Source organism: Pieris rapae, chromosome 14, assembly GCF_905147795.1.
Source record: "Pieris rapae chromosome 14, ilPieRapa1.1, whole genome shotgun sequence".
Classification (NCBI taxonomy): Eukaryota; Metazoa; Arthropoda; class Insecta; order Lepidoptera; family Pieridae; genus Pieris; species Pieris rapae.
Genome location: NC_059522.1, coordinates 3,054,209 through 3,080,084, shown reverse-complemented (window position 1 = coordinate 3,080,084; position 25,876 = coordinate 3,054,209). Strand labels below are relative to the sequence as shown.

General features: G+C 34.6%; 1 protein-coding gene, 1 long non-coding RNA gene and 1 pseudogene across 3 annotated transcripts; 1 reads left to right on the top strand and 2 right to left on the bottom strand.

Annotated features, from left to right (window-relative positions):
• Positions 1-20: 20 nt before the first annotated feature.
• Positions 21-1,446, bottom strand: LOC111004372. The gene is made up of 3 exons (XR_002600609.2): positions 1,155-1,446; positions 823-1,055; positions 21-152 (listed from the first exon to the last, which is right to left on the bottom strand). It is a non-coding gene; the product is annotated as an uncharacterized LOC111004372 (long non-coding RNA).
• LOC123689738 lies at positions 1,447-8,492 on the bottom strand (annotated as a pseudogene).
• A 271-nt stretch (positions 8,493-8,763) lies between these two features.
• On the top strand, positions 8,764-25,851 carry LOC111004363 (serine/threonine-protein kinase Tao). Of its 2 annotated transcripts, none has more exons than XM_022275365.2 (21): positions 8,764-9,167; positions 9,341-9,424; positions 10,062-10,291; positions 10,484-10,601; positions 14,467-14,730; positions 15,027-15,149; positions 15,311-15,551; positions 16,414-16,550; positions 16,769-16,842; positions 17,373-17,677; positions 18,350-18,465; positions 19,047-19,217; positions 19,538-19,749; positions 20,296-20,446; positions 20,849-20,961; positions 21,450-21,576; positions 21,727-21,828; positions 22,116-22,250; positions 22,515-22,673; positions 22,937-23,055; positions 23,579-25,851. In XM_022275365.2, the coding sequence occupies exons 3-21, from the start codon at positions 10,068-10,070 to the stop codon at positions 23,700-23,702; spliced, it is 3,015 nt and encodes a 1,004-aa protein (XP_022131057.1). In that variant the 5' UTR covers positions 8,764-9,167; positions 9,341-9,424; positions 10,062-10,067; the 3' UTR covers positions 23,703-25,851. The 2 variants fall into 2 exon arrangements, with proteins under 2 accessions (XP_022131057.1, XP_022131058.1); XM_022275366.2 differs by having other exon boundaries at positions 8,765-9,167; positions 17,436-17,677.
• The last annotated feature ends 25 nt before the right edge of the window (positions 25,852-25,876 follow it).

Here is a 25,876-nt window from a genome sequence, read left to right as displayed (position 1 = left end):
TTAATATAATCATATTATTTATTAATATAATCAGTCATACAATTTTTCATATAAATCAATTGTTGATCTCAGTTTAATATATCTTCTTTTCCATCATTGTTCATTATCTGCTTCGTTCGTGACGACTACCGCTGATGACTAATACAATTGTTCTGTTAAAATTGTAAATAGTGAGTTGTGGTATGTCACCATACCTACATACACAATAATATTGCATAGCAATAGCAATTTAATCATATTGTTTTATGCAAGTTATTAATTGTAATTAATACAAACAACACATAAAAACTAAAACTATTTTGATTAGGATAACCTGAAGCATAGTGTCTTGTGAAGTTTAAAAATAATGTATGGATTACTATTGTAATTCTAAGTAAAGTTTCTTAAAAACTAGTTTCATAAATAAGCCAAATATTATTAAGAGTTTTATGGTAACAAAGGCACTTATTACACTATTTTGCACATAATATTTGATTCAATAGTATGAATAAAAATCCTATATCTTAATAAAGGTTTGCCCTAGATTTTCTTTGATTTGGATTAAAACAATTAATTATTTATAAATGAAACAAATCAATGGTTCAGGCTCATAAAAGGCTAAACTGGAGTCAGCAGCAATAACTACTTTTTTAATATTGATTGCTTCTATATTTATAAAATAAGTTATAGCAATGTCATTTCCAACATACCAATAAAAATCAATATTGATCACACTGGTACACTGGTATGAATTTGAACAATTGAAAGCTTATAGATTTGATCCAAATTGATTATTATACATTTATTCTGAACAAAATATTATATAAAACCTTTAGTACTCACCTTTAATAACATTTTGAAATTTAAGCCATCTATCCATCCTGTTTAGTTTGAATCCTCAGACCATTTGCGGAGAGTATCACTTTAAGAGTAACATGATATTATTTTTGTTAAGATAATATTCTTAAATTGTGATAATATATCCAGATGCTGTGTATCGTTTGTTTCGTGCCGAAATATAATGAATGTTTTTAAGTTGTCTGTCCCTCACAAACACCACGGCTTTCAGTTGTCGCCTGTAGGGTTATAGTAAATACTAAATATAAACTCTTCATTGGAAGTTAAAAATAAAACACGTAATTTAAGATGTACTAATAAATAAATTTATAACTTACCTTTAAGCGGCCCCTTTGCCAGATGGGCTTTACGGTCAATATCAATATCATCTTAACAATATTCATAAGGTAATAGGTTATAATTGGCAAAACATTTTTATATTAATTACTCACTACATTAAACAAGCATATTTATCTAATTTGAATTTAATCTAGGTCCCCCAAAACATGATTGATGTACCTACGTATTCTATTTTTATCGAATAAATTAGTAAACAGGTACTTTGTTTATAATTATGAAAATTTTGACAATTAACTCTTTTTATAAATAAAATGGGTTAATTGTCACGATATTCATAGACAAAAACTCACTTAGTATTTTTTTTTTTTTGGAGTTTATGGCCTGGTATCTAGACCTTTAGGCCAAACTCACTTAGTAAGTGAAATTTCTTAACAGAATACCGTGAGATTCCAAAAATGAAGTGAGTGACGAAGGGAGCGCGGTTTATGAAATGAGTTGCGAGTTGAAATCACGGTTTAACAGAATCGACAGGCTGCTCGCGAGCGGTCGACACTCGCACGAGCACGATGGAATGTCATCATGTAGTTGACGGCTTGAAGCGGTCGCAACTGCTCGAGCAGTCGTGTGTACGGCAGCGAATGAATGGCTATAGTTCACCACGCGGTCGTGGCTTCAAGCAGTCGGTCATAACTGCTTGAAGCAGTCCGTGTACGGCTGGCCTTAGGGTAGACGATAGGCAGTAAGCGGATAAGGCTCTGCTGTTACCGCATCCCGCATAAGGCGATTGTTGGTGGCACGTTGGTGGTTGGTGGTTTTAGGGGGTGAAATGTTGAACGCTTGAAATGATGAATGAAGAATGTTTGATTGAATATTGGATATGGATGGCTTGGTACTTGTGATTTTAAATGGTGAAGTAAAAGCAGAACGACAAAAGGGTTTCCATGGTGAAGTCATCTGATCTACTGATTTTATTTCTGTTTGAACAGCTTTACTTCTGAACTTATTTGTTATATACACTTGAATGGATTTATTTACCATCTTTTGTAGTACTTTCCTGCATGGCTGATGTTCCGGGGGTTGGGTCTTCAAGTTCTAACTGTTCTGTTGCAACAGAACAAGTTGTAGTTGTTTTATTTTGTAATTCTTGCTCAGCTTCTGCAACAACTTCTCTTCTTCGCTTTTTCGCACTATATTTCCTTTCGTTTGAGTCGGAAGTTCGTTTTCTTCTGTCAGGTTGGCATTCAAATTTTGAGGGAACACACCCAGGTTTCATGCGAATCTGCGACACTGACCCCATCACATGATACTCCATGTAGTTAGCCATATCATTTGGTACCTGAAAATGAAATAAAATACCTTTTTAATAGCTCATTCATTGAGGATTTGATTACAATAAGTAACAGTGAGTAAGAGAATCATAGAGTTCCGTCGTTGCGGGTTTAAGTGTTAACACGTGTTTCGGATTTAATTATTTAGTTTTTTCTATTTTTATCGTAGTTTAAGCTGACTTATCTAATTGGTGGTGGTTAATTAATAACATCAACTAATAACGTAAGTTATTTTTATTTATTTTTTAATTTTTCCCTTTAATTTGTTATATTTTTAGTAGTCCTTAATGGAGAAACATCCTCCAGACCCTCCGGATCCTCCGGATAGGGTCTCTTCTCCGGTTGAGTTAATGGATTCATCTCCCTCAATGTTTTCCCATCCCGGTGTCAAACGCAGACTCGACACTGACAAAGAAGTTTTAATGGAACCCTCTAAAAAACCATTGATTGAAGGCCGGTCATCTGCTGATGATGTCAACCCTGGGTTTTATACCCATCCATCATTAACTGACTCACCCAAGACTTACCTTGTCAATGACAAGGGTCCTTTTATAGTACATGTTTCTTGCCCTGAAGCTGACCCATCCGCTGGTACATCAATCCGCCCAATTAAGTTTGGTCACTTCTTGGTCAAAAACAAAGTAGCCAACATTGTTCGAGATGGTGTTAAGAAAGTGGGTCGTAACAGAATATCTGTTGAGTTTAAGTCGGGTTTAGATGCCAATAATTTTATATCTAGTCCCATAGTACCTTCCAGCAATTATTCTGTTACTATTCCCAATTATAATGTTTCCCGTATGGGCCTTGTGAGAGGTGTCCCAGCTGATTGGTCGATGCAAGAATTTGTTGAGACTGTTGTAATTCCCGAAGGTTTTGGTATAGTCCTCAAGGCCAGACGCCTAAATCGCAAGACAATCTCCGATGGTCAAATTACATGGACTCCAACACAAACCGTTGTTTTGACGTTTCAAGGACAAAATCTTCCGGAGAGAATATTCTCCTGTCATAATTCCCTCCCAGTAGATACTTACCAACTTCCAACAATCCAGTGTCTTAACTGTTGCAGATTTGGCCATGTTAAGTCACAATGCCGGTCGAAACCTAGATGTTTTCGTTGTACTCTAGCCCATTCTGGCGATGAATGTAATATCCCGGAAACAAAATCATTATGTTTATTTTGTACTGCCCCACACTTTGCAACCAACAAAGCATGCCCCGAGCATAATAGACAAAGAAATATTAAACACTGTATGTCGCAGGAAAATATATCCTATCTGGAAGCATCAGCTCGCTTTAGACCTAGCAGTGGCAAATCTTTTGCAGATTCTGCAAAAGCTACCCCGTCCTCTTCATTCAGTTTATCCCAGCCCATTATTATACCTTCCCAAGTATCCCCCCAGACTACATCATACAGGAAAACTATATTTCTCCCTTCTCGCTCTAGGCCAACATCAGGTAAATCTTATGATAGAGCGGCCCATGAGGCCATTACTTACAATTTACCCTCATGTTTACCAAATGGTTGTGCCATAAGCCCCTCTTCCCTTATCAACAATGAAGTTTCCCCTAATGAAAATCTTCTTGACTGCTTATGGGCATTGATTTGTAACATGCTATCTAAGTATGATGATATCCCCGTACCGTCCCACGTTGCCCAAAAAATCAACTTGCTCCACTCATTTGTTACCAAAAATGGCGAATCTGGTGATTCAGTGGAATTGTAAGAGTATTCGTAATAAAAAATCCGAATTAGCCTTTCTGATCAACAAATTCTCTCCATCTATTCTAGCCATATCGGAGACTTGGTTATTGCCGGATTCCCGCTTTAGGGTTTCTGGGTATCGTTGTCTCCGAGATGACAGGGATGATGGCTATGCTGGCTGTGCCTTTTTGGTCAGTCGATCTCTCACCTTCCACTCATTATCCCTTCCTCATAGTGATGGTATTAATGCTGTTGCTATGAGGGCTTTTAATATCTCATTTATTTCTGTTTATATTCCCCATCCCCATTTTGACCTCATTTCTGATTTACGTTCTATTATCCTTTCGGTTCCTCCTCCTGTTGTCATGTTGGGTGATTTCAATGCCCACCATGTTGCTTGGGGTTGTCATTCCTCAGATTCTTTTGGGTCCCTTCTACTCGATTTACTTGATGATATAAACATAAGTGTCTTGAATAATGGGTGTCCTACGAGAAGGTGTCTTCCATCTCAGAATCCCGCTAGCGCAGTGGATTTATCACTTTGTTCTCCTGATCTCTTCCCTTTTCTATCCTGGCGGGTTTTTGAGAGCACATGTGGAAGTGACCATTTCCCTATTTTCATTGATCTTCCATCCAATTTAAGGAGTGTTATTCGCCATTCTCCTCTCTTAAAATTTAATCTGAACCAGGCCAATTGGTCAGACTTTTCATCCACTATGGACTCAAAAATAGCTGCGCTCCCCGCAGTTTCTGCTGAAAACTGTCTATCTTCATACAATGATTTTATCAATTCCCTTAACTCATCTGCCTGTTTACATATTCCTCTTAAACCTTCAACACATAGAAAAATTTCCCCTCCTTGGTGGGATTCCGAATGCACAGAGATGATTCAAAAAAGAAAAGCATCAGAAAGGTCATACAGTCTCTGCATGACCTTGGAAAACTTTTTAATTTATCAACAAGCCTCTGCAGCTGCTCGTAGACTTTTTAATAAAAAAAAACGTCTTGGGTGGCATAAGTTTTGTGAGAGCATGTCTCCTGGTACCCCTTCGTCTGTGGTTTGGAGGCAGATCAGAAGATTCCGATGTTCGCTCAATTCCTACGATGTCCCTTTCAATGATCCTTCCAGCTGGATTACCTCCTTTGCCGACAAATTGGCTCCTTCTTCAGTCCCTTTTTATGATTGTCTTCCTTTTAAGTATAATTCTTTTATCCCCTCTTCAAACAGTCTGGATTGTCAATTTTCCTTGGAAGAACTCAACAAATCATTAAATGGTCTTTCTGACTCTTCCCCTGGAGTAGATGGTATCCCCTACTCATTCCTCATAAATTCTTCATTAGGCACGAAAAGATTCTATCTTGATTTAGTCAACATATTTTTCGATCTTGGAATTATTCCTGACTCATGGAATCGACAAATCGTCATTCCACTGCTTAAACCTGGCAAGGACCCATCAGATTTCTCTTCATACAGACCCATTGCTTTGTCTTCCACCCTCTTAAAAATTATGGAATATATGATTAAAAATCGTTTAGAATGGTTTTGTGAAAATAACAATATCCTCGCAAAATCCCAGTTCGGTTTCAGGAAGGGCTTGAGTACGACGGATAGTCTAAGTGTCATAACCACCGATATTCGGATTGCTTTTAAAAAGAAACAGTTCCTGGTGGGTGTTTTCTTGGATATCGCATCTGCGTATGACCACGTGCTGGTTCCAGTGCTCAGGCAAAAAATGCTTCAGCTGAGTATCCCTGAGAAGTTAGTACGTTTTATTTGCAATTCTATTTCGTGTCGTTGTGTTATTATAAGATCCCAAAATACCGAGCTGTCTCCTAGATCTATATGGAGGGGCTTACCTCAAGGTTCTGTGTTGAGTCCACTCCTGTATAATATTTACACCTATGATCTGGAGCTTGTAGTGAATTCCTTCTGTCAGATCCTTCAATACGCGGACGATGTAGCCTTATACCTTTCATCAAATTCAATTGAAGAAGCATCATCACGCATAAATTCGGCTCTGGATTACTTGGGTGATTGGTTAGATGATCATGGTCTTTCCATTTCTGTGTCCAAATGTACGGCAGTCACGTTTACTAGAAAATACAGGGTTCCTCAATGTAACATTTCATTTAAAGGGTCCCCGGTGTCTTGCTCTAAGCATGTAAAATTTTTAGGCCTTATTTTAGACTCAAAATTAAACGGTGTTCCCCATTTCAACCATGTCATTAAAAAAAGTGAGAAGGGTGTTAACGTTCTTCGTTCGTTATCTGGTGTGAGATGGGGAGCACATCCCTACTCGCAAAAGCTTTTATACAATGCTGTAGTACGAAGTCATTTTGATTATGGCACCTTCCTTTTAGATCCTGGCAACAAGCAAGCCCTTGACAAAATTTCCAAAATTCAATCAAAATCTTTACGCATCATCCTTGGTGCTATGAAATCCTCACCCATCAATGCTCTCCAAATAGAATGTGCTGACCCCCCCCTGTATGTGCGTAGACAATTTTTAAGTGACCGATTCTTCATCAAAGTCCTTCAATATTCTTCACACTCCATCTTGTCCAAATTACGTCGCTTATCTTCTCTTACGATGCCATCTAGTACAGGTAATGTTCCATGCCTATTACTCAGTTTTAAGAAACTATCTCGTCTTCCTAATCCCGTTGAAAGTTTCCCTAGTAATCCCTTGTTTTTAAATAGTTACGAATCCCTCATTTTTGATCCTAAAATAATTTTAAACTTTGGAATTGATATAAAATCCCCCCAAGCTTCCATTTCTTTTCTAGAAAAAATTTCTAAAGACTGGCAGGGATGGTTGCCGATGTATACTGATGCCTCCAAGTTTCCCAGTAATGAGTGCATCGGTGCGGCTGTATGGGTCCCTTCATACAAAACAGTTTTGAGCTATAAACTTCCTCCTTTGACCTCCGTATTTTCAGGTGAAGCTTTTGCAATTCTGGAGGCTGTTTTGTACGCTGAGTCCCATAACCTGAATAAAGTTACAATTTTTTCCGATTCTTGCAGCTGCTTACAGGCAATTCTTTCTAATCCATTTAGATCTAAAAAAAAACATATTACAATTTTAAAAATAAGAGAAGCTTTGTTTAGGTGTAGTAAAAAAGATATTCAAATTGTACTTATATAGATACCTAGTCATTGTGGTATAGCGGGTAATGAAACTGCTGACTCTTGTGCAAAAGGTGCTATTTTCTGCGGGTCTTGTCAGCACCCTAACATCTCAGCCCACGACCTAACAGCTCTTGCATACTCCCACCTTCTAAAATCCTGGACTATTGATTGGCAATCTTCTAAAGAAAAAACCGGCAAGCACTATGCCAATATTCAATATTCAATCCCTTCTTCGCCGTGGTTTTTTAAACATAAGTTTTTAAGCAAAAAGGTCACATCTTTAATCTGCCGTCTTCGTATAGGGCACGCTTGTACTCCCGTTCACTTAGCCAAAATTAAAATTAAAGACAGTTCTCTCTGTGAGTGTGGTATGGACGAAGGCTCGACAGATCATATATTTTTTAACTGTTCTCTAATTAATGACTCGTTATATGACCACCTACCTCCAAACTTCCCTCGTCCATGTAACCTTAACTCCCTTCTTTCCCTCCCATCCAGTCCTATCGTCAAAATGTTAGAGAAATTTATTTCTGCTAATAAATTAAACTTATAGGATTCTCCCCTCCATAACTTGTAGTATTATGTTAACCTCTTGTATATATTAGTATATATTATCTATGATTGATGTAAGCTTTGTGTGTGTTGTCTTTTTTCTGTGAAGTCATTTTTGTTTTGGGTAACTCTGCTTAGATTTAATTCAATTCATCAAATCTATCCTCACCGTGATAATGCTTAGCACGTGACATTGGCGGAATTGTGATTGACACAGAAGTCGCCATTAAAAATAAAATGAATGAATGAATGAATGAAGAGAATCATAACCTCCAAAAAGTTTGTATATCAATGTTTACTTCTTCGAATAAAATTAGCTTATAATGAATTTAGCAACAAAATTCTACAAAATAAAAAAGGAAATACTTACGTCAAAGTGATCTTCACAAAAATAAAGCTGTGTAGTGGCTAATATTCCTTCCAAATCACGTCTTGCAAGTTCAAGCCACTTCTTTCTTAATTTCTTATGGAAAGGAACGAAAATAAATAACTTCTCAGGAGTTTTTATGGACGTATTAGTACACAGAGGGACGGAACACCACCTGTATGCTTTCGAAGTCATGTTTTTAATGTAAAAACTAGTAAAATGTCCAAATTAAATATGAATTAGATAATGTTTACATATACCGAATGTTCCTTGTACTCTAAAGTGACGTAAAAAAGCGATGCCATGACACTTTGACGCGTTTTGGTGCAAATTTTAAATTTATGAATCAAAAATTATTTTTTAAGTACTAAACCTAAATTTTCAGCAGAAATATTATGTTTATTATAATTCATATATATTTCCAAATATTATAGAACAGTTTCTCAAAATTTGTCATCATGCCTATTGTCCCGGCGAATTGATGATTTAAAAAAAAAAATATAGACTGAAGTCTGTACTTGGTCTGTGGGCAACACTGAAAGTGAGGCCGTATTAAAAAAAAACCAAAAAGCAATCAGCAAAAGTCACTGCAATAATTATTTTTTAATTTTCAGTGTGTCTTTACTGGAAGTTGTAAATAGATTAATAATAAAAATTCAAACAAAGCTAACTTTTAAATATTATAGTTAAAGACATGATGATGTACTGATTATCGATTGTGTAAAAAAAAGTGATGATTGAATATATAGTGCGTGCCTTGTGAAACAAAAAGCAATCGTCGCGTTATAGTAACCAACGCCATTTTGAGGCGAATTTTTGTATTGTGCCAGGTATTTCGCAATCTTTTAAATTTCGGCAGCAAAAAGGAGTGTTTTGTGAAATTTAAATTGATTTATGCACGAAGAAAATTGGTGGGCGGCGACCCAGCACAACTTCTTGGTGACTAGTCGTATCGAACCTACATGTCCTGAGGTAAGTTTAAATTATCGTCAAAGTTTTATTAATTGGATTAGTTTTAATTTAAACGGCTTATTAGGCAATTGTTCTGTGACATATGTAAATTATAAAGGCCCACAAGTTTTGAATGTCGATTAAGTTGAAGGAAAACATGGCGATGTGTTATCGGGATCATTTCCGACTTGCAGATAGCGGTTGCCGAGGATGGCCCTAGGCGGCAAAAGCGTTCTAATTAACTGACGGACACTGCAGGCTCACAGCTGCCGCATTCTGTAAGTTACAACTGAAATTCTTTTCTATCAATAATAATGAAAAAATTATCAAAATTATGTTATCAAATTTGAGATAAGAGATAATAGTGTTTTCTGTGATATTGATAACTGATTGAAACTGAATTTTAAATGAAACTGAACTGAAATTCTTACAAAAATATTTGACATTTATGATCATGTACTGGACATTCCATAATTTTGCTGGAATGGAAAAAAATATATGAAAAAAATTGAGTTCACTTTTAGTTAAAAACAAAAGAAAAAGCAGTGTTGGTCTAGTGGCTTGAGCATGCCACTCTCAGCTTGGAGGTTGTGGGTTCAACACCTAGCTATGCACTAATGGACTTTCTATGTGCACATCTTACACTTGCTCGTATTATATAGGTGAAGCATAACATTGTTAGGAAACTGGTTTGTCTCAAAATAAAAAATTAATGACATGTCACACAGGAGGCTGATCTACTAGTGGAACAAAAATGTTTCATGAAACAGATGTAATCTAATGCCAATACACATTAAGGGTTGTAGCTTCATTATTATTATTTCCTCATATTAACTTAAATAAGGACACTGATATGTTTCACTTCAGGGTGACACTACTTTACTTAACACTTAATCTTAAACATCTGTCTTGCAGATAAAAATGCCTCGACCAGGCAGTCTCAAAGACCCTGATATAGCAGAATTATTCAGTAGACATGATCCTGAGAAGATCTTTGAAGATCTACGAGAAATTGGCCATGGATCCTTTGGTGCAGTGTACTATGCTCGTTGCAATCTCACTAAAGAGATTGTTGCCATTAAAAAGATGTCTTATTTAGGAAAACAAAGTGAAGAAAAATGGCAAGATATTCTAAAAGAGATTAAGTAGGTTTTAATAGTAGTATTAACAATTTTTTTGTATAAACATATATTAAATTATTAAAACTGAGAATGAAATATGGCTTGTTCTAGGAACTTTCAAATGTGAATGTTTCATTATTATTTTTGTATCTGAATATTCCAGTTATTTGCCTTACATAATACGCTATGAATAATAATATCTTTTATATTTTTTAGATTTCTTAAGCAATTGGATCATCCTAATACAATTGAATACAAGGGCTGTTACAAGAGAGAGCATACAGCATGGCTAGTAATGGAGTACTGTGTTGGCTCAGCTTCTGACATTATTGAGGTAGGTTTTATTGATTTAATTTATTTAGGTGCTTATTCTAAGCTTTTTACACTTATCTGCTTTTCTATGCAATTGAGGCTTATAGAAATGTCAATATAACATTTCAAAAGTTATTAAGGCAAAATATACAGCAATGGATTAAAAGATTAATTACCACAATTATTTTTCTGTATTTGATAAATGAAGTAATTCTTGAGCTTGCTTTAAAGCAATCATCACAGGTATACTCTTTGAGATATACTAATCTTGTAGAGTGTATTTTGTTTCAATGTGTGATACTCGCGTAAATAAAGAAAATACTGTGTTAACTCTATAAAGTGATACTGTTGGGACTGTGAATTTACTGAACTTTATAGAGAGTTGCCTTTATATGGAAGGAAACATTTCATTGTGTGGTTAACAACGCAAAAAAGTCGAGTTTCTTTAACTGAGAGTTGTACAGATTTAATGTAATAATTGTTAAATTGAGTAAATGTTACATGTATAACACCACTGAAGGCAATTGTGTAAAACTACCATAAATGTGTCATTCACTTATGCAAAACAAGATATGCATAGAGAACTAGTATGAGAAAATGAAACGATTGTTAAGGTTTTTGCTGCTTTATTGATTTATATAAAAAGTTTACATGTCCGCGTGCTTTCGTTATTGTTTGCCGTTCCGAGACAATTTTCTTTTTGTAACGTCATCGGGAAATTCTTCGGTATTTCTATGACCTTTCCTGACCCATTATATTCACTGATACTGTCTTTTCTTCATTAATACGTAGAGCCTTAGATTTAAGTCATGGTACAAAAGTGGTAAACTGCCTTTTTTATAATATAAACAGAGATTTGGTAACTTTGCAAACACTATTTAATGTGAAAATCATTGTCGGTCTGGCTGTTGGTTTCTAAACCACTTTTAACTCGGAATTTGCAAGCAGCCGTTTTTTTTTTTTCAAGATAATATTGACATTATTCTATATATTATTCTTATTCTATAAAAACATATAACCAAGACAGATTACACAATTTATATGAAACGAACATTATTACTAACAAATACAATATATATTCCGATTCCCTACTGATGAACTTTATAAAACCTGTTCTGTACTTACAGTTCGTCAACTATTTATCTTATACGCTATTCTTAAACAACATTCGCTGTTATTCTTTGATACCGCTATATTGGACAAACGTCGCAAATATAACGTTTGTACAACCCCATCTTTTTCTTATTTTTCTCAACGATCGTTCTCTTTTCTTAGCTGTTACTTGTATAACAAACTCAACAAAACTCTGAATATATATGCTAAAACAAAAAAATGTGTAAAGCAAACAATTCATAAATTTTTAAGTACTTTGAGCTATGATGAAACTGAAATTCTACTAGAAGTAATAAAATAATAATTTTCACATAATATGTTCTTGTCATGTCAAACACCCTTTAACACTCACTAACACACGCATGCGTACCCTTCCCCACTATCACACACAAATACACACACACTCACATACACAATCCCTTACAAACTTCCTTTTTGTTATGTATATGACTTGCTATGGAATGGAAGCCTGGTTATCCATATTACAGGTTCTTATCTAGTTTGGAAACCAGTCTCCCAATACTGTCACTATATTATGAATTATTATTGTTAATGTTTAAGGGAGAAAAATAAATAAATTATTATTATTATTAATTTATTTGGTGTGGGTTTGTGGGAATGTGTAAGTGCGTATGTGAGCCTTTAGGTGGTCTTAATTTTAAAAATTATTTCCTTCGATTTGTTTATTTTATTAAAAAGGATACGCTTTTGGAAATAATTTGGAATAAGTCAAGGCTCGCGTACTTCTTATTATATAGACTTACAGTACGTGTAAGTATATTATTTTGAGTATTGTTCCTACAAATGTAATGGTCTAAGAGCCCGTGGGAGGTCGTCCTTCACCGATCTTATAATCAGATGAGTCGTATTTTTTATTAAATATTTTTTATAAACAAATATGCCTATAATTGCTTGCCTATCGAAAAGTGTTACTGGCTATTTTTAATTAAATTAGCTTTTATCGATTTTTTTTTCATCACCTTCATCCTTTTGATAACCAAATGAAATTTATTTGACTGATAGTTTTTGATACACAGAATATGCCTAGGTATGCTTCCCTACTCATTTCAGTGTATAAACGCTGAAATGAGTAGGCAAGCATACCTGGCAAACAGGTGTAAACAGGTAAGCCAAAATAGGTGACTCCATCGATCTGCTAACTTATCTAGGCATATTCTGTGTATCAAAAACTGATCGGTGAAGGACGACCTCCCACGGGCTCTCCTACTATAATATTAATATGTGATACAGCTGAGTGACGAGTTCTATAATAGCTAGGGAACTGGTGAGCTAAATATTTATGTATATGATTGGCTCATGTGGCAGACTTTTTTAATAGCGATAATTATAAGATAAGGAATATTAAAGACCACGCCTGCCACCATCGTAGCGGTGCGTTATCAATTGACAGCCCCTTCTTTAAAATGTTAAAAAAATAGGTATACTATATCATTTGCTACTGTCTGTCTTTAAGGGTGATGATTAGAACCTTGTCAAAATGAAAACATCAAAACAGCAGACATCTAGAGCTTTAACTCTTCAAGTAATAAAAATATATGTGTTTGTGTTAAATCTACTACGGAAGTCCATTTGAATTTTTTTTCGTCGAAGCTTGGGTCAAACTTTAAATTAATAATTAATAAGGTTACAAACTATTAATTAAAATTAATCGAATAGACACAACAAAGCTACAAGTACATTATTTAGAGTCCTGGATGTCTACCTTATAGATTTTCTTCGTTATTTAGATGTTATATCATTGGTTGACCATTTACCCCAGAGGCAGATACGGCAGACGCGAGCAATCGATTTAACTGTATAAAGGAGTTTCACACACTTAACTTTAAATGTAGTGTAGCTATCACAAAATTACATTGCTTTCATTGTGATTAACGAGTTTCAATACAATGATAAAATGGTTTTATGTAAACAGCATTCTTAAAAAAATATTTAAATTGTGTGCTGTTTTGAAGGCTTCAATTTAGAGGAAAATGTGTTCTCCAATACAGAATTGGCCACAAGTGTTTACGATCCACTTTAATTAGTTTTAATATTGTCTCAAGGCAACATTATTGAGATATTTGATTTATCACCTTTTTAATTCCCATTTCTCTGACTTAATCTTTTGATTGTTATGTAAGTTTTCAGTGATATAGACAGAAATACATCTTACCAACTTCCAACTTAATCCTAAGAAATCTCATATCAACTATCGTCTGCGGAATAATAGTAATAGTAACTAGCAGTTGAAAAAGTTTTATTTATAGAAAAAAGTAAACTTAAGCTAAATGTATTTATTTGCTATCGAAAGCCTTTTACAGACAATAGTAAGATATAACAATTTAATTTTTTACATACAGAATTTAAATAGAACAGAGGATGGACTTGTCTTCAAGCTTCTTTGTTCTCCTCTGTTTTTTGAGCACTTTGATTGTCTAGTACTTATAAAATTATGATTAATAAAGCTCGCAGAGAAAGAAACATTATCATAAGATAATTTTCTCGTTATGGTTTTTCGTGTTATAAAATTAAAAAAAATAATAGTTGTTCCGAGTTTTCGAAGGGTTCGTTTATAATATTCATTTTTTTATTTTAAACTAGCCACAAACTTATCTACATAGTTTTTTTTTTATCTAATAGCAGTCCTACTGGTGCTATTTAGATTAAAATTCATGATATTAAGTTACAATAATAATATAATATACAATTGTAATTGCAACCTTTCAATTATATAATCTTGCCACCAGATGCTTTACCAGAGTTTCTTGTTACAGGTGCACAAGAGACCACTACGCGAAGAGGAAATAGCTGCAATATGTGAGGGCGTAGTGTGTGGTTTATCTTACTTACACAGCCTCGGTCGAATACATCGTGACATCAAAGCGGGAAATATTCTTCTTACGGAGAATGGAACTGTTAAGCTCGCCGACTTTGGAAGCGCCAGTATTAAATGCCCGGCCAATAGTTTTGTAGGCACGCCCTACTGGATGGCCCCAGAAGTTATTTTAGCCATGGACGAGGGGCAGTATGATGGAAAAGTGAGTTTGAATTTTCTTTAACGTGTATCTTTAACCTCTTTTTCTATTTGACAGATGTTATTTATATAATACTGATATGTAGCAATATAACGCTTATACGTAAATATAATTGGTTTATCTTAGACAAAATGGGATCTTTAGCTTTAAGGAAAAATTATCAGAGCAATATAAATCTCAAACCAAGACCTGTACGTCTTGTAGCACCATACAATTAATGTTTAGTTATTGTATACTCTGTTTTATTCATGGATGAAATGCAGTTTTGATTAAAGATAAAATGTTTTGCATTTTTCAAGGTGGATGTATGGTCACTTGGCATAACATGTATCGAGTTGGCGGAGAGGAAACCGCCATATTTTAACATGAACGCGATGTCAGCACTTTATCACATTGCGCAGAATGACTCCCCTGCTCTATCGGTGAGTAGACAATATTTAATCTTTCTGAAATGACTTCATTTTTTTTATAATAAATATATAAGTTGAATTCGCTATTACAAAACTATGACGATGTTTTTCCTGATACCAGATCATTTTTTGTTTTCGTTTGGAAATAAATAATAAAGTTTTCCCTTTTCCAGGCACCTGAATGGACGGACACATTCCGCTACTTTGTCGAGGCGTGTCTTCAAAAGAATGCACAAGACAGGCCATCTTCCACCAGGCTGCTTTCGCATCCTTATATTACGAGGCCACGTTCACCAACTGTCCTGGTTGACTTGATACAAAGGACAAAGGCTGCTGTAAGGGATTTGGACAACCTGAACTACCGCAAGATGAAGAAGATTCTCATGGTTGATGGTGATAATGAGAGTGCAATTGGTGAGTTTGATGCAGTCCTGACACAAGACATTCTTGTAATGAAATAATGAAAGAAAAAAATAATCTGTAAAATTTTCATAACATATATGAATATTTTACATGAATTTTGTTCAAAACGTTCTATTATATGTATTTATCTCGCACACTTGTGAATTGAATTACACAGATTTTACCTTATGTGTGTTTGGGATGTTAAATTTAATTTTAAAACACATTTTTCTCTCTATAAACAATCAACAGAAAAGGTAATTCAGTTCGGATTAACCTTGGTTAAGAAAGTTATTGTATGTCTAGCAAAACTATGTATTTATTTATTTATTTACACTTCGTTGCTAAAGAAATACAAACGCAAAAAGAAATGCAACGGGCGGCCTTATCGCTAACAAGCGATCTCTTCCAGGCAACCCTAGTAAGAAAAGAAATTAATAAAAAAAATGATGGGTGCAAGAAGTGCAGAAGTTATATAAAAAACAAAATAAATTTATATTAAAATATAGAACCTTAATCTATTAATAACTATATATATTATAATAACTAACTAAAACTAAAAAGCTAATCTTACAAATTCAAGAATAGCAAATAGAGAATTACATTAACAAAACGAACAGGAGATACAAGAATTACACAGGTCACGATTGATCAGGATATGATAAGGTTAGGAAATATTTATATGGAAGAGTTTTAAAAGACGATAGGGAGGAAGCCAATCGTATAGGCTCAGGCAGCTTATTCCACAGCCTAATGGCGGAAATCCTAAATGAATTGCCTATGAAGGAAGAGCTGTGGGATGGAATTTCCAATATGTATATTTAACTTTACAAAGCTTTGTACTATTTTGTAATTGAATAATTAAAATTATCAGGAGATAGTGAAGAAACGCCCGAGGAGCCATCGGGTGGAGATAGTTCGAAGTCAAACTCCGCAACATCGGAACATAGTGCTGCAGGAGCCTCTAGCCAGAGCTCATCTTCTGGTAGTCTTAGGAGAAGACCTCATGCTGTAAGTATACCTTATGCATGCAAGCATATAATTTATTAGAAATGATATTTATATTGCAGTACTACCTAGTGGAACGAAGCCTAGAACAGACTGTGTAATATATATTAATACAAGCCAGTTTTATCTATATTAAAATTGATGACATACATAATGTCTAATGAAAATCTTGGCATTATTTTGAAATTATCTTTGTAAATTAATTTGATAATATTTTTTAGATGAACGCGAATCATCAGAATCAACAACAGCCTGTGTATCAGCAATATAATCACCAACCATCTCATCAATCGAGGTACCTTTTTATTCTTGAGCATGCCAACATACAGTATGTAAAAACCAGTTAAATATATTTTCTAATTAAATTAATAATCTCTTAAAAATATTATATGAAACAGTTTTTGAGCATTTTGTATTTTAAAATCTCAATGTCTGGAAAGTTATTTTTACATTCTGTATTACAGCTTTTTTGCTTTCTTTATTATTTCTCTAAATGGTAGTTTAGTTGAAGCTCTCTTTTTAAAAACTTTCTACTATTAGGCAGGTTGACATTTTTATTATTTTTATCTTAGGCGTAAATTGTTTAAAGACTAACATACCAAATGTACTAGACCGAATGCAAACACAAGAAACGTAACAGTTTTTCCTCATGTTTGTACGGTTTTGAACAAAAACAGATAAAGTAACTATTTTTTATAGTAGGAAATTAGAGTCATACGTTGGAAGCATTGTACGTAGTTTACATTATTTATAACATTTAATTGTCAACCAGTCTATAGACGCTTGCGAACGCACCTCTCGCACTGGTAACGTATTTCCTTACAGAGCACGTACAATCGCACGCAAACGCGCACGTAAATGGTATAATTCATGTTGGTGTGTACGCAGAGACGATTCGGCCGATGACTACGTGAATCGCGATGTGCTTCGGGACTACGCTAATCGCGATTCACTCGGCGATGAGGGGTATAGCGATGACTACGCGAATAGAGAGGCTATTAGGGAAGCCCAACGCGAGAGGGAGAGGGAGAGGCAGGCGAACGAGTATCGGGAGTACGTGAATGCGCCGTCCACGTGGCACGACACGGGAGATGATAACCGCAACACGCAGCGGCGGCAGACTCATAGGGGTAAGTTTTGCTTGGGGTGAATATAGCATTTTGCATAGGAAAGAGTCAATGATGAAATATCTCATGATGAATGTGGAAGTTCTCTTGTTTCGCATGCCAAGGTAAGGCCAACACAGCCTGTGTAGGTAGGATTTATGTAGATTTAAGTTAAATAGATCCTAACAGAGTTTTCGTTGTTCATACGTTATATATAAACACCTTTATTGTATCTGTTGCCACTTATCTCTCCATAAATCGACACGATAAGAGTACATACTTGTTAATATTTTTATAATTACTTATTTTATAAGGCCCTATGTGTAACCAATAATTATCGAATAAGCGAACAACTTTCACTTGACATTAAAGTTGAAAGGATGTTGTACGTAGTTGAAGGCCTAAAGTAGCTAAACTATTCCGACAGGATTTGAAATACGGGATGTGCCTATTATGTAAAAATTACATTCGAAAATAACACGCATAAAATCTACCTCATGCCAATAATTTCAATTTATTCAATGAAATACGTTGTTTCATATTAAAAAATTGCTTAAAACCAGGATATTGTGGCTTTACAAACCGCCTACTATACTGAATGTTTGCACCAAAACATTGACCGTTTATAAGAAAATTGTGTTTATTTGAACTACTTATTTTGCTTCTTTGAGAATAAAACAATTATTTTATATTTAGGTGTTAGTAATAACGTGTCTGCGGCAATATCGTTGATATCGGAACACGGCGCAAACAACTTCGCAACGATACGGACTACCAGTATTGTTACCAAACAACAGAAGGAACATAATCAGGTAATTATATTTTAGTACCTTTAGCTTCTATGGCATGAAAATTTATTATGTTCAAGGTGTATATTCTAGTATTTTTATATTTAGAATATGTACGTTTTTCGTTATAGTACAATTAATCAGCGTGAATAAATGAATATTATTTTAGTGTTTATTAATCAATTTTATATACGACAGTCATTGTATTTGCTAATAATAATTTATTCAATTAAATTTAATATTTATCGTTAACCACTATTGCATTTTAGTTATTTTTCTTCCATACGCCAAAGACTAAAGAATAACTTCTAACGCGTGTAGTACACTCTCTCTTTTTTGTTATTTTTAGAATACTGATATGTCATAGTAGTTTGACAGTAATTTTAATAATTAATTTGAAAAAATATATATAAAAGATCATGTTTTTGTAAATAAATGAAATGCCAGTAGCAAATAGTGCCGCGGTTTCTATTTCACATATTATAAATTACTGTTTTATTCATATCAATAGAAATCGAAGCCTTGTCATGATTATGATTTTTTGTCCAGTTGGTATTTTAGTATGCTCACAAATTAATTAAATATGTATTGTATGTTTCTTACAGGAGATGCATGAACAAATGTCAGGCTACAAGCGTATGCGTCGCGAGCATCAAGCGGCTCTCTTGAAGCTCGAAGAGCGATGCAAGGCAGATGTAGACGCTCATAAGGCGCAACTGGATCGAGAATATGATGCCTTGTTGCAACAGCTCTCTAGAGATCTAGAACGATTGCAGGTAGGAGAAGCAGTTAATGTATTTATGTACGAGTATTATTTACTTGACGGGTAAAGGAGGATAAAATATTTGTTTATAAGAGCTTTAGCTAGTCTAGATTCTCATTGATGAATCTAGACATTGTATTACAGTTCTTCCCTAATTGGGCGCAACACTAAAAATTCTCATACTACATTATTATTTCTCAAAAATAATTTATAACATTCTAAGGAAAATAATCAACACAAGTACCTTTTTTTCTATAAATGTTGGTTATTTCATAATTTGTACGATTTCAATAATCATTTCAAACAATCATGACCAATCTCATTTTTTTTTAGACTAAACACGTTCAAGAACTGGAGCGTAAGCAAAAACAGAATGCAGCTGCAGAGAAGAAATTGGTTAAAGACATCACGGCGCGGCAGGAGCAAGACAAGAAGGCCTTCGAAGCGCAACGCAAGAAGGAGTACAAGGCCAACAAGGAGAGGTGGAAAAAGGAACTCAGTATGGATGACGCCACGCCTAAGAGACAGCGGGATGCGACCTTACAGTGAGTATTTTGTTACACTAGAAATATTCTTAGTATGGAATATGAGTGGGGAATTATGTAACATACATAATTCATATATTCGAGCCCTCTAGCATCGAGAGTGTCCATGGGCGGCGGTATCACTTAACATCAGGTGAGCATCCTGCCCGTTTGCCCCGTTCTATTAAAAAAAAATACAAATATCATTTATTCATTTCTCCAAGAGAAGAATTGGCATTTCAGTATTTCATAATAAATGTGTAATGAAATATCTGTATTAGTAGGGTAAGCCTAGCCATTAATTGAAAATTAAATTCTATATACCAATTCTTTCAAGTAATATTTATCAGTATTAGCGAGGATTCAAATATTTTAAAGTAACTACCACTTCACACTTCTTTTAAAGTTCATATTGAAATGCTCCTTATATTTTCAAACAAGTGTAAAATTTCATAAAAACCCCTTTTTATTAATGTTTTTGACTTAAATGCCACGTATTTTGGGAGAGTAATCCTATTGCAATATATAAAGTTGATTTCATTATTTCATTTACTTTTATCGTTACAGATCGCAGAAGGATAACATGAAGCAAGCAGAAGCTGCCGATGAGGCCCGAATGGTGCGCTCTCAGCGGGAGTACCTCGAACTGGAACTGCGTCGGTACAAGCGAAGGCGTATGCTGGCTCTGCACCACAAGGAGCAGGAACTGCTCAGAGAAGTTAGTTTTACATTTATCATAAGCACTGCAATACACTATCAAATTTGATTTTTAAGGAAATATACAGTGTAAACTCTGTATAACGTTATTTTTTAAAACGACTCATACAACTCACTCATACTCAACTTGGCATAATTGACTTTAAAGCATATAAAGGTTGGCTCGGAAAATTTAAGCAATACTTTATTTAATAATAATTTATATGTATAAGCATTTATTATCTAGGACATACATACAATTAAAAATTCTTATTAATTTGTTTTTTTTTTGTTCACTCCATATAACGATAAGTCTTTATAACGTCAAAAAATGCTCAGTCCCTCGAGTTTCGTTATAAAGAGGTTACAGTGATGTGTGGAAATGGTTTGAAGACATATTTTCTGATAACATTTATTATTGTAGGAACTAAATAAGCGCCAACACCAGTTAGAGCAAGCGCACGCAATGCTACTACGTCACCACGAGAAGACGCAAGAGTTGGAATATAGACAACAAAAGGGTGTTCATGCTTTGAGGTGAGCATATCTGAACAAATTCAATTACAACACATACAATATGGGTCTTATTTTTTTAACAACATAACAGATTTTTGATTGCATCTAAATATTATTATATTGTTATTATTTGCAATTGACAAAACCTTAAATAAATTTAGAATATAGCAACACAAAACAATTTTGTACGCTCTCGGGAATTTTTAATAATTTAATTAATATCCACAAAAGTCGTTTTATAATTTACTTTTACAACGCCTAGGGTGGACTAGTGGCTATAGCAATTAAATAAAACGTTAGTAATACTTGTAACATTGTGTTTACTTGTATAAGAGAAAATATATAGTGACTCTATAAATGACAACGCACATCAAAAAGTAAAGAGAACACAATCCAAATTCAAACTTAGTGCATCATAGACAATTATATGTGGACAGTACCATCCAATACCTTAGAGCCCTATCTGGTGGCTTAAGAATATGGCTCTTAAACAAGGGTATCTATTACAGAGAGGAACAGTTATCAAACCAACACGCAACGGAACTGGCTAACCAGCGTGATTACATGCAGCGAGCGGAGCATGAACTACGCAAGAAGCATGCGCTGCAGCTCAAACAACAACCCAAGAGTCTTAAGGTTGGAATCATTTTCTTCTCGTCGTTTATAAAAAAATATATGCATTTTGTTGGAAGTACAAAATAATCAGTATAGTTAAATTATTTGAAACCCTTGAAGTAGTAGTATATTATAAAAATAACGTTAACACTTTACTTATTATATTTTCAGCAAAAAGAAATGCAGATCCGAAAGCAATTCCGAGAGACATGCAAAATACAGACGCGTCAGTACAAAGCTCTCAAGGCGCAGATATTACAGACGACGCCAAAGGTATGTTCATATACCTACTATATTTTAAATAACTCATCCACATTTAACATATTTTATTATGTAGTTCTTTAAAATTTTGCCAAATTTGTAATATGATTCCAAAATAATTTTTGAGGACCTTGTCTATTGTATTAATTTTTTTAACCGTGTAAATTTGTAGAAATAATATTTAATTATATTGCGAAATGGTCAGCCGAACACAAAGTAACAATTTTAGTTATTAAAAATTTTATAATTTCTGCACAGTAAAACACACTGCATAGTCTAAAGTAACTTTATCATTCCAGGAACAACAGAAAGAGGTGATTAAATCCTTAAAAGACGAAAAACGACGCAAGCTGGTATTATTGGGGGAGCAGTACGACCAGAGCATTAGTGAGATGCTGCAAAAGCAGACTGTGCGACTCGATGAGAGCCAAATGGTTAGGATTTTATTTATTTAAAATTACTTTTATGATTTACAAATGAAATATCTTTCTTTTCTTTATTTTTTTTAATGAAAAATATGAATGAAATTATTTGTTTTTTTTTTGTCCTTCATTCAATTTTTATTCTAACGAATCGGGCATGGTATGCCGTGTAGCAGCAATTCAAAAAAACTATTTGCTTGGAGAACCTTGTTGCTATGAGTGTGTGGAGGGAGAGTGTTCCTCTTACATTCAAAACCTTTATTTTTATATTGACAGATGGAGTGTCAGCAGCTCAAGATGCAGCTTGAGCATGAGTTAGACATGTTGAGTGCTTACCAGAGTAAGAGCAAGATGCAGGCGGAAGCACAGCGCAACAGGGAGAGACGGGAACTCGAGGAGAGAGTCGCCGTGAGACGCGCCTTGTTGGAGCAAAAGGTATATTTAACATGGATATCTTAGTATTTGTGTCTAAATTATTACTTTTTGCTATTTTATACAAAAGTGGAAATTAGGTTCAGCTATATTATTTTATTGTATTCTTAAACTGGTTGGAGTTAAGTTGTAATAGCTATTATTGAGTTCCAACTATCGGCTGAGTATTTTTAACTATAACAGAAAATATTGAATAAATAAATTAAAGTATAAATTTGAAAAGGTAATTCGGTATTTTAAATATTCTATATGATAATCTATTCCAGATGGAGTCTGAGTGTGCGCAGTTCCTAGCAGAGCGCGGTGAGCGCACGCGCATGTTGCACGAGCGACACGAGAGGGAACTTGAACAGTTTGACAGTGAGAGCGCACGTCTTGGCTTCAGGTAAATTCAATATTGATTCTTCAAGAAAAGGCCGGCAACGCACTCGCGAGCCCTCTAGCATCGAGAGTGTCCATGGGCGGCGGTATCACTTAAAATCAGGTGAGCCTTCTGCCCGTTTGCCCCCTGTTCTATAAAAAATAATACTAAAAATATTATTCTATTATTATTAATTGAAATAAGAAATATGTTTCGTTTTGGTAAATAGTGAATCTCTAACGTTAAGTATTAGAATGGTCGTGCAAATTTTCTTAACTCTGAAAGTTTTTTTGGCTCTTTTATCTTAGTCGCGATACAGTCAGCTATATTTTGTTTTATAAAAATCTATGCTATAACTATGACTTATGTTGTGATGTTTATTTTTTTTCTGTGAGAAAGTAAATAGCCTTTTTATATACTTAAAAATAAATACGACGTGATACCTGTATAAAAGGGGAACGTATCTAAAAATATCACGATTGTAAAAATACGTTTTGGGATTATACCCTTATTACAATTTTAAAGAATTCTCCTCTCCTTTCCTCAGTGCAATGGCAATAGCAGAAGGCAGCCGAGAGGGTTACGGTGAAGAAGAGCAGTCTCTTTCGGGTTCGATGCTCTCCCTCGCACACAGCAACTCTTCAGCCAGCTTCCCGGCCGGATCGCTGTAAACCGAGACTGTTACACCCTTTAGATAGATAATACTTGCCTCTAGCTTCACAATTCCCAAATCCTAACAGAGGGAACCCACTGGATAACCTATAAATGCGAAAGTAAACTTTAAGCTTAAACTACACTATATTCGGAATCTTGAAAGACAATCGTAGAAGTCGCAGCTCAAGTTTTTAAATATTCAAAGGGAGTCAATTGTCTCAAATTCCTTTCGCATTTCGTTCCGTTGCAACACAACCATACAGGGTTATAACGGTATTATTAACTATAAATATAAGTACAGTGGTACATTTCCGGTTCCAATTAACGACTTGTATCAGTTAAGTTCAGTTGGTTGGAATAGGAGCTTTCGGTGTAAGCCCTCCCGTTCCTCAAATATTGAAGGGTAGTAAAACATTATTTGTCGTTTAAATACTATTTTGAACGATTTTAAAAACTCGATAGTATGTCATAATATTTTTAAATTTTCATCTATGCTCTAATTTTAATAGAAAGGTTATCGATAATTGTTACTCACGTAAAGAGATAGCTATGAAAGTCAAAAGTTGTGACTAAAATCGTCACAGAATTATAACCGTTAAAATTTAGTTGCATGTTTAATTTTAAAAGCACAAGTTGCTTAATGCCATAGCGTGCCAAAGTTTCAGATTATGTACCTACCCTTCTTTTTTGAGATTTTAAAACTACCTTCATAATTTTGTAAATTTTATTTGTCTTCCAAAAATCGTCAGTATTTAAATTTCGGGGGCTTCTTAAGTTAACAGATAAATTTATGTGGATCGGTCGCTTTTGACAATGTTTTGTACTTTTTTTTTTCAAGTTTAAATAAGATTGTTTACTGTTACGTCTTTGTATATTAGTGTGATGGATGACGTGAAAATGACGCTTTTAGTAATTTTAAATCGGCTTCGTCGATCTAGGCTTAAAAATATCGTAGTCAATTGATGACATTTGGAATTATGGCGAACCATCGATATTGCATGCGGATCAAAATTGCACCGTCCAACTATAAATCACTAGAACAACGAATCTGGAATTGCTCGGTCGTTGAGCAACAAATTGTGTACCATTTGTACCGAATTTTCAATATGTGAAATATTGAATTTTTTATACAAATGTGTTTCAACAATTTCTGCTCGAGACATTGTTCTGTTTCTCTCAATCGTGTATTTAGCCGCATAGTTTTAGCCATATTTTCATGGGATGGTATTCGCAAAGGGCTATTAATAGGCATCATTTAACATTGGGTGTATGACAATGAACAAATAGTTAGAGAGTTGGAAGATCGTTAAAAACTTGCCACAAACAAAAACTGATAAAATGCATCCAGTGGTCATACGATCTTTTTGTACGCTTAAGTTTGACAAAAGGCATTATAATTTTAGGCGCCCGCGGCCTGCGTTATCTAGATAGTCAAAATTTTTAAATTCATATCATTAGTTTACTTTAGGTACAATTCTTGGACTGATTACTTTGGCCTATTAAGTTTTTAGACAATTTTTTTTATTAAGAACAGGTGCTGTTACTGCCATTTATCGTCCTTTAAAAGCATCCGAGCATATTTTAATCTTCGGACACTTTTTGTAAATAACGGGAAATTCGCCTTACGGGCCGCGGGCGGCGTCTGTACATAAAGAACAATAATATATAATAATTAACTTTAGATAGAGTAAGCGCGTATGTATGTGTACAATGAAAGTACGATGTGCTATTTCCTAGATGTGTAGAGACATCTAAGCTTACCAGTCATGTATAGACGACTATTTAATTTAACGCCGATTTTAGTCATAAATACCCAAATTTAGTTAATATGTTTATCACATTTGTAAGCATCACACGATGTGATAATGTCTTTTTTGAGTCTGTTAGTATTAATTTCTATATGAGAGGTATGTTGTGTACATGTTGTATTTAAGCGTTTATCGCAGCATATGTTATGTAGCCCCAAACCCCACTGACCAATAAATGACAATAATCAGCCTAACTTTGTGGTCATCTTGTCTCTTGTGGAAAGTCCTATGGAGTGCAGTGGTGGTCCCTTACGTCAATAGCATTTGAATGACTATTGGCGAATGCGAGTCCAGTGAATTTAGTTTGATCGAGAATTTCACGGCCATCATTGTACTCTCCCAGGTGTTAGAAGCACGATGGAATTGATTTGCGAGGTGTCGGC

What these genes read in the sequence shown, in the direction of transcription:
- LOC111004363 (XM_022275365.2), top strand. Translation starts at nt 10,068, where the DNA reads ATGCCTCGACCAGGCAGTCTCAAAGACCCTGATATAGCAGAATTATTC. An exon ending in ATGACTCCCCTGCTCTATCG is followed by an intron (nt 15,150 to 15,310) that starts GTGAGTAGACAA and finishes TCCCTTTTCCAG; the next exon opens with GCACCTGAATGGACGGACAC. An exon ending in GAGATCTAGAACGATTGCAG is followed by an intron (nt 19,218 to 19,537) that starts GTAGGAGAAGCA and finishes ATTTTTTTTTAG; the next exon opens with ACTAAACACGTTCAAGAACT.